This window comes from Palaemon carinicauda, chromosome 27 (assembly GCF_036898095.1).
Source record: "Palaemon carinicauda isolate YSFRI2023 chromosome 27, ASM3689809v2, whole genome shotgun sequence".
NCBI lineage: Eukaryota > Metazoa > Arthropoda > Malacostraca > Decapoda > Palaemonidae > Palaemon > Palaemon carinicauda.
In genome coordinates, this window is record NC_090751.1 from 84,273,533 (window position 1) to 84,282,803 (window position 9,271).

The following is a 9,271-nucleotide window of genomic DNA, read 5'->3' on the forward strand; positions in this document are numbered from 1 at the left end:
AAAATCTAATCTCTCCCCGCCCCCCCCCCTCTCTCTCTCTCTCTCTCTCTCTCTCTCTCTCTCTCTCTCTCTCTCACATTTGGTGTTATCTAGAGTCGCAGCCTTTGGTACACCTTCAAGTGTCCTTTTGTGGGTTCTTTGTGTGCTAAAGGAGAGCAGAGTGAAGGGAAGCTTTGAATTTCGATTGAATGGAAGCAGGCGCTTTGTATATCCGTGTATTGAAACAGGTGCTGTCTTCACCGTGTATTTTATGTGATCTTCATTCAGTATTTCAGAGGACCTTTATGCAATGGTGTCCTTTCCCAAAAATCAAGATAGTGGAAAAGGGAAGAGAGGCTCAACAGCAAGGATGGAGACAGTTGATAGAATATGAGTGAGGTTAGAGTAATAATATGCTGCAGAAAAAGTACGAGAGATATTCAGTCAAACTGAGGAAAACATTATTCCCCAGTTTGAGAGCCTTTTGGCCCGTCATAGTTGTGGTGGCCGATACGGTAACGTCCTTTACTGGTGAACGGCAGACTGTGGTTCGAGTGTCGCTCAAACTCGTTAGTTGCTTTGGTCGCTGCAACCTTCTCATACTTATGAACTAGGGATGGGCGTTTAGGGAAGCTTAAAGGTCTATCTGCTGAGTCATCAGCTGCCCTCCCTGGCCCTCATTGGTTCTAGCTTGGGTGGATAGGGGCTTGGGCGCTGATCATATGTAGCATATACGGTCAGTCCCTAGGTCAATGTCCTGCTTGTTAGGGCAATGTCAGTGTTCCTTACTTCTGCCATTTATGAGCGGCCTTTAAATCTTTAAACCTTAAGAAAGACTTCTTCAACAAGGAAATGATATCCGTCTTGAAACGAAGTGACGCTATCAGTGAATTGTCTCTTCAAGAGATTGTTCGTGTGAGAACTATTCTATTTATGGGAGGTGGAATTTTTTTTACCTTATCATATTAAATTACTTATATGAAGGTAGATTTTCTAACCCTCTTCCACACGCAAATATCCTGACTCCCGTTTCCATAGACTTGAGAAGGGAGATGGGATATAACAGCAATATACTACAATTTGGAAAAAAAAAGAGAAGGTTAGTTGGACCTTGAAATGTGGTGTTATAGAATCAGGGGAAAATCCTTTGGTAATTAAAGAATAGGAACAGTCAATGAACTGAGAAATCCGGAGTTTTCGAATATTTCACTGTAAATAAAAGACAATAGTATATTGCCTGAGAGTTCTTGGGTCCGTTGACTGACCAGATATTACTACATTGGATAATTCTCTGATTACGGCTTATTCTTCCTTTGCTTACAAACACACCGAATTGGCATATTCTTTACACATTCTCCTCTTTCGTCAACACTTAAGATAACACTCATAATTCTTCACTCAAGGGCTTAACTGATGCACTGTAATTGTTCGGTGGCTACTTTCCGCTTGGTAAGGGTAGAAGAGACTTAAGCTGTAGTAAGCAGCTCTCCTAGGAGAACGAAACTTCAAAATCAAACCGTTGTTCCCTAGTCCTGGGTAGTGCCATAACTTTTGTACCGTGGTCTTCCACTGTCTTGGGGTAGATCTCTAGGCAGAGGGGACACTCCGACGCACTTTCTATGTTTCCTTATGTGGAACCCTTGGGCTTATTCGCATCCTGCTTTTCCAATTTAGGTTGTAGCTTAGCTAACAACAACAACAACAACAACAATAATAATAATAATAATAATAATAATAATAATAATGAACAGGTGTTACCTGGATGATTGTGAGTTGCCATTTCTGAAGCCTTTATTCATATCGATGATGATGAAAAGATCTTTATTCACAGCGATGATAATGAAGATCTAATAACAAGGAAACGAAATGTAGAAAAATCTTTCCAATTCATATAGTTTGAAGACATTTATTTCATGTAATTTAACCGCCCATCCTTATGCTACTCTGGGCTGTAATTATTAATATATATGTTTATTACGTTTTTCTCTCTTATTTCTTTTGTGTCCTACCTATTATTCAGAAGTATTTGATTAAGCATTTTATCTGTAAGGGAAATAAACAAGTAAATAGAGGTAATTAGATAAGAATGGATAAATACCTTAATAGATCAAAATGAGGAAACAATGATAATAGGGTTGATGCCTATTGGAAACGTCCATCGCTTGTGATCTGCCGGACTGGGGTTCGAGTCCTACTCAAGCTCGATAGTTTCTTGTAGTGCCTGCAACTTCACCATCCTTATGAGCTAAGGAAGGGGGTTTTGGGGGGAACCTTTAGATCTACCTGTTGAGTCATGAGCAGCCATTGACTGGCCCTCCCTGGTCCTAGCTAAAGTGGAGAGGAGTCTTGGGCGCTGATCATATGTACACTATATATGTTCAATTTTTTGGGCATTGTCCTGCTAGCTTGGGCATTGTCAATGTCTTTTGCCTCTGCCATTAATGAGAGGCCTTTAAACCTTTAAATTAGAAGCAATTAAGAGGAATTTACTCAAATATCAGTGAAGAAAAATATTAAGAAAGGTCTGGTTTTAGTTCCAGTATCATCAGAATAGATCCTCACCAGAACGTCAGGCGGACAATCCCAATCCCCCACTGCGGTGCCCAACCACAGCAGTATCTTTCCCAGCAAAGACCCTAAGCACACGGTCCTTGGCTGGGATCGATCTGTTGCCATGCGAATTCTAGGCGAACGTGTTATCACTGTACATAGCATTAAGTTATGTACTTGGTAGGTATATCATGTGGTGTAGGAAGAAGAATGTATGTAAAATCGCAGAGTTATTTGTCATATATAGATATTGAGTATGCTTTTATATGTTTTGTTTATGATTAAAGCTTTACTTATAAATCTTTAATAGCAGACAACTCTCTCTCTCTCTCTCTCTCTCTCTCTCTCTCTCTCTCTCTCTCTGTAAAAGTGAAATAGATATTAGAAATTGTATATCAAATAAATAATTACGTAAAGATTTGCCAAGCGGTCCGAAGCTATATAGACAATATGTAGGTTCTTTAGCAATTGCTGGAATTCTATGTATATAATGTGACTCACCCCTTTTAGAGATAGAAACTAAATATTGCCGCAATTGTCCTTAATTAAAGGGTGTATTGGATAAATATCCCATTTTTTTATTCGTTTTTGTATTGTTCGTTCAGGGCTTCGTTAGATAGGTTTTCCACCGGCTTTGATATTACATTTTGATCTGTGGATATTTTGTTATATACAATTAACAGCTATTTTACTCCCCTATGCATAATTTCAGCCTCGTTTATTGATATAATTGATGGCGATTCAATAAAGTAAAATATATATTCCGTTACATATACATGCATATCTACAGTATCATAGTTTTTTTTACCTCCGCCAACGAAGTTGGAAGGAGGTTTTGTTTTCGCCCCTGTTTGTGTTTGTTTGTTTGTTTGTTTGTGTGCGTGTGTTTGTTTTGAAAAGCTTCCTGGCCACAATTTTATTCGTACAGTAATGAAACTTGCTGGGATTAAGTGTTATGTAAAAAGCTGGAAATTATAAAATTATGAAAGGTCAAGGTCAGAGGTCACGGTCAAGCAAAATATCCAATTCACTTAATCAGCCATTACTTTGGATATCGTTGTCCCCAGAGACTCCAAACTTGGTTCATATGTGAGTTTATGAAAATGCGCATTAAGGTCAAAGGTCATGGTCAAGGTGGAGAAATAAGCTGCTGCGGCGGAGGTTTGCGCTTTACTGAGTGCCCCTCTAGTTTTGTAAAGAAATAATAATACTTTCTGAAATGACTATTTTCTCAACATTCAATGAAGAATCCTTAATTCTTGAATTCGAGATTTGCTCATATCAGTGGGACTTCAATCCTCTCTGGTAATGGAAATCGTATAATTTTTATAGTCAACGTTGATGGGGAATCGCGTAATGATAGAATATTTAATTGAATATTACATTATGATCTCGTTAAATGTGGGTCATTATGTATGCGACGAATACATTTTTACCTGTATCTTGAATTAATTTCACTGAATGTATTAGCATGTATTAATAACATTGGCTATTCCCAATGACTGATTTTATGAAAATCATCGTGGGATATTCATAGGCCTTTTATGTCATTTTACCTGTTGAATGTATGCTGATACATCTGCCCGGCATGTATTATGCATGGTATACTTAATTCCAATACAATCAGAAATGTAATTGACGTGCCAACTAATACTCATAAATAACAATTGATTCGACTCATGTGTTTCTCTATCTCTGCAGATTTATTCTAACACAAATCATATGTGCGCAGATATAAGGAGTAGTTATTTTATTAATCACATTAATAATCTCTAAAAGGATCGTACATAACTCTATTTGTTGTGTATCTGCATTTTCATTGAACATTATCTTAGTTTTACTCATATTCATTTTCAGTCCTGTGTTGGCGAAATGCAGGAAACATGTATTATCCATTTTCGTTTCAATATGACATTATTTTAGAAAAGATATTTCACATGGATTCTCACACAAAAATAACTCCAAGAAAAAGATTGCGAAATTTCATTTTGTGCTAAAAAACTCTTTTGCGAATGGTATTCTTAATGAGTGACTAATATTATAATGCTAATCATGTATGTTCGTTTTTAGAGATTATGAGAGAAAGAATATCTGCGGATTAGTAATGAACTGGGACATGTCTGATCGCTGACAGCAAACCAACCCATTATGAGTGGCCCTTATTATTATTATTATTATTATCATTATTATTATTATTATTATTATTATTATTATTATTATTATTATTATTATTACAAGCCAAGATACATAACCAAAGGCTCCAACAGGGAAAATAGCACAGTGAGGAAAGGAAATATATAAACAACAAGAGAAGTTATTTACTATCATGGATGATCATGGCGATACACAAACCCTTTCATCACGTTAAATTATCCTCACTTAAAAACAGTGTATGTATAGCTGTATATTTTTAGAATCTTATCAAAGTTTGACTTTTATTTAGTTGTTTTTTTTTCTTTTTCCCCCTTTTTTTTCAAGAACACATGACGGAAATGAAGATTCCCTCTGGAGAGAATTTTCTGGTTACGAGTAATGTATTCTACATTTGTCGTTTCTTTTTTTTATATACAGGGTATTCTTCTCAACTCTCATATTTAGCAAACGGCTCTTGGAATATATCCCTTTATCTGTTGAAATTAAGATGAATGATAGAGAGGCATTTTACGTAAACTGGATTCTTGGTGTGAAAATTTCATGACACGAGCACTAGCATATTATTATTATTATTATTATTATTATTATTATTATTATTATTATTATTGTTGTTGTTGTTGTTGTTGTTGTTGTTGTTGTTGTTGTTATTGTCATTATTATAAAATTGTTGCGTCATGTGGCTAAATTTAGCACTTTTTTCTTATCATGAAGATGGTGATACATAATGATGTAAACTATAATAATCACTGTAATCATTTTTTTTTTTTTTTTTTTTTTCCTTAAAGGTACCCCTACCTGTATAAACTAATGAGTACATTGATTAATCGTATTATGGAAAATAAAGGGTTTAGCAACATTTTATAATGATCTATCGTTGAACAAATGATGCTAATTTTAATGGGTTTTGTTGTCAGTTGCAATTATATCGTTTTATCCTTTCGTCTCGTTCCCTTTGTTAGCGCTGCAACACAATAGAGAATATCCAGTTCAACAAAATTAGCTTCGTTTGTATCGAATTTTCCATTAAAATCTCGCTTTCTTCTTTACAGTGAATTCACTGTATAGTTGATAAAACAGATGTGATTCACGGCGAGATATTTTCAGTCCGCCCGAAGTTAAAAGATGATAATTTGATTAAATGGGAACAATGCCAAAGGATCCTTCTTAAAAAGGTTGGAAAAGAATCCTTTCAATTGTTTGATTTTTCAAAAAATAAAAAAAGATTAAATTGTTTTGATTATATCCGGATGAGGTGTATTAATTGGTGGGGTTGGGAGGGGGCTTATTGTTCCTTGTTCATTCTTTTGAATTCATTTAAGAGTTTTTTTTTTTTTCTTCTTGCTTGGATTTTGAATTATACAATCTTTACTTGATTAGTAAGGTGGTTTTTACTTGTATGGAGACTCGAGTTTGCTAGATTTGATTTTTTTTTTTTTAATTGGATACAATTTTGGTTTGCGTTGGAATGCAACTCTCACTTACAGAGACGGAGCTCTCAATCACACAAACGCAGTTCTCGTTTAGTGAGATGCAACTTTCACTCATAGAGACGCAGCTCTCGTTTACTGAGACGCAGTTCTCATTTACAGAGACGCAACTCTCATTTGCTGAGACAAAGCTTGCGTTTATGGAGAAGCAGCTCTCATTTACTGAGACAAAGCTCGCATTTACAGAGGCACAGTTCTCATCTACAGAGAAGCAGCTCTCATTTGCTGAGACAAAGCTCGCATTTACAGAGACACAGTTCTCATCTACAGAGAAGCAGCTCTCATTTGCTGAGACAAAGCTCGCGTTTACAGAGACGCCGTTCTCATTTACAGAGAAGCAGCTCTCATTTGCTGAGACAAAGCTCGCGTTTACAGAGACGCCGTTCTCATTTACAGAGAAGCAGCTCTCATTTGCTGAGACAAAGCTCGCGTTTACAGAGACGCCGTTCTCATTTACAGAGAAGCAGCTCTCATTTGCTGAGACAAAGCTCGCGTTTACAGAGACGCCGTTCTCATTTACAGAGAAGCAGCTCTCATTTGCTGAGACAAAGCTCGCGTTTACAGAGACGCCGTTCTCATTTACAGAGAAGCAGCTCTCATTTGCTGAGACAAAGCTCCGTTTACAGAGACACAGTTCTCATTTACAGAGAAGCAGCTCTCATTTGCTGAGACAAAGCTCGCGTTTACAGAGACACAGTTCTCATTTACAGAGAAGCAGCTCTCATTTGCTGAGACAAAGCTCGCGTTTACAGAGACACAGTTCTCATTTACAGAGAAGCAGCTCTCATTTGCTGAGACAAAGCTCGCGTTTACAGAGACGCCGTTCTCATTTACAGAGAAGCAGCTCTCATTTGCTGAGACAAAGCTCGCGTTTACAGAGACGCCGTTCTCATTTACAGAGAAGCAGCTCTCATTTGCTGAGACAAAGCTCGCGTTTACAGAGACGCCGTTCTCATTTACAGAGAAGCAGCTCTCATTTGCTGAGACAAAGCTCGCGTTTACAGAGACGCCGTTCTCATTTACAGAGAAGCAGCTCTCATTTGCTGAGACAAAGCTCGCATTTACAGAGACACAGTTCTCATTTACAGAGAAGCAGCTCTCATTTACTGAGACAAAGCTCGCATTTACAGAGACACAGTTCTCATTTACAGAGAAGCAGCTCTCATTTGCTGAGACAAAGCTCGCGTTTACAGAGACGCCGTTCTCATTTACAGAAAAGCAGCTCTCATTTACTGAGACAAAGCTCGCATTTACAGAGACACAGTTCTCATTTACAGAGAAGCAGCTCTCATTTGCTGAGACAAAGCTCGCGTTTACAGAGACGCCGTTCTCATTTACAGAGAAGCAGCTCTCATTTGCTGAGACAAAGCTCGCATTTACAGAGACACAGTTCTCATTTACAGAGAAGCAGCTCTCATTTACTGAGACAAAGCTCGCATTTACAGAGACACAGTTCTCATTTACAGAGAAGCAGCTCTCATTTGCTGAGACAAAGCTCGCGTTTACAGAGACGCCGTTCTCATTTACAGAGAAGCAGCTCTCATTTGCTGAGACAAAGCTCGCGTTTACAGAGACACCGTTCTCATTTACAGAGAAGCAGCTCTCATTTACTGAGACAAAGCTCGCATTTACAGAGACACAGTTCTCATTTACAGAGAAGCAGCTCTCATTTGCTGAGACAAAGCTCACGTTTACAGAGACGCCGTTCTCATTTACAGAGAAGCAGCTCTCATTTGCTGAGACAAAGCTCGCGTTTACAGAGACACAGTTCTCATTTACAGAGAAGCAGCTCTCATTTACTGAGACAAAGCTCGCGTTTACAGAGACACAGTTCTCATTTACAGAGAAGCAGCTCTCATTTGCTGAGACAAAGCTCGCGTTTACAGAGACGCCATTCTCATTTACAGAGAAGCAGCTCTCATTTGCTGAGACAAAGCTCGCGTTTACAGAGACGCCGTTCTCATTTACAGAGAAGCAGCTCTCATTTACTGAGACAAAGCTCACATTTACAGAGACTGCTCATTTACAGAGAAGCAGCTCTCATTTACTGAGATAAAGCTCGCATTTACAGAGACGCAGTTCTCATTTACACAAATGCAACTCTCATTTACAGAGACAGCTCATTTACACAAACACAGCTCTCATTTACAGAGACAGCCCATTTACACAAAACGCAACTCTCATTTACAGAGACACAGCTCATTTACAGAGACGTAGCTCTCATTTACAGAGACGTAGCTCTCATTTACAGAGACACAGCTCTCATTTACAGAGACACCGCTCTCATTTACAGAGACGCAGCTCTCATTTATAGAGACACAGCTCATTTACACAAACGCAGCTCTCATTTACAGTGCCGCAGCTCTCACTTACAGGGACAGCTCATTTACACAAACACAGCTCTCATTTACAGAGACAGCTCATTTACACAAACGCAGCTCTCATTTACAGAGACACAGCTCATTTACACAAGCGCAGCTCTCATTTACAGTGCCGCAGCTCTCACTTACAGGGACAGCTCATTTACACAAACACAGCTCTCATTTACAGAGACACCGCTCTCATTTACAGAGACGCAGCTCTCATTTATAGAGACGCAGCTCATTTACACAAGCGCAGCTCTCATTTACAGTTCCGCAGCTCCCATTTATAGAGACACAGCTCATTTACACAAACACAGCTCTCATTTACAGAGACAGCTCATTTACACAAACGCAGCTCTCATTTACAGAGACACAGCTCATTTACACAAGCGCAACTCTCATTTACAGTGCCGCAGCTCTCACTTACAGGGACAGCTACTTTACACAAACACAGCTCTCATTTACAGAGACACAGCTCATTTACACAAACGCAGCTCTCATTTACAGAGACGCAGCTCCCATTTATAGAGACACAGCTCATTTACACAAACGCAGCTCTCATTTACAGAGACAGCTCATTTACACAAACGCAGCTCTCATTTACAGAGATAGCTCATTTACACAAACGCAGCTCTCATTTACAGTGGCGCACCTCTCACTTACAGTGGCGTAGCTCTCACTTACAGGGACTCTAGGATGAAAATCCAATTTTGCACTTATAAACGATGTCTGTATATG

The 9,271-nt window shown here is 38.5% G+C and overlaps 1 protein-coding gene across 1 annotated transcript; it reads left to right on the forward strand.

Annotated features, from left to right (window-relative positions):
* Positions 1–6,148: 6,148 nt before the first annotated feature.
* LOC137621010 (WD repeat-containing protein 87-like) lies at positions 6,149–9,061 on the forward strand. Its single transcript, XM_068351450.1, has 3 exons — positions 6,149–6,803; positions 6,860–8,126; positions 8,284–9,061. Exons 1-3 carry the CDS (start codon positions 6,149–6,151, stop codon positions 9,059–9,061), a joined length of 2,700 nt encoding a protein of 899 aa, XP_068207551.1.
* The last annotated feature ends 210 nt before the right edge of the window (positions 9,062–9,271 follow it).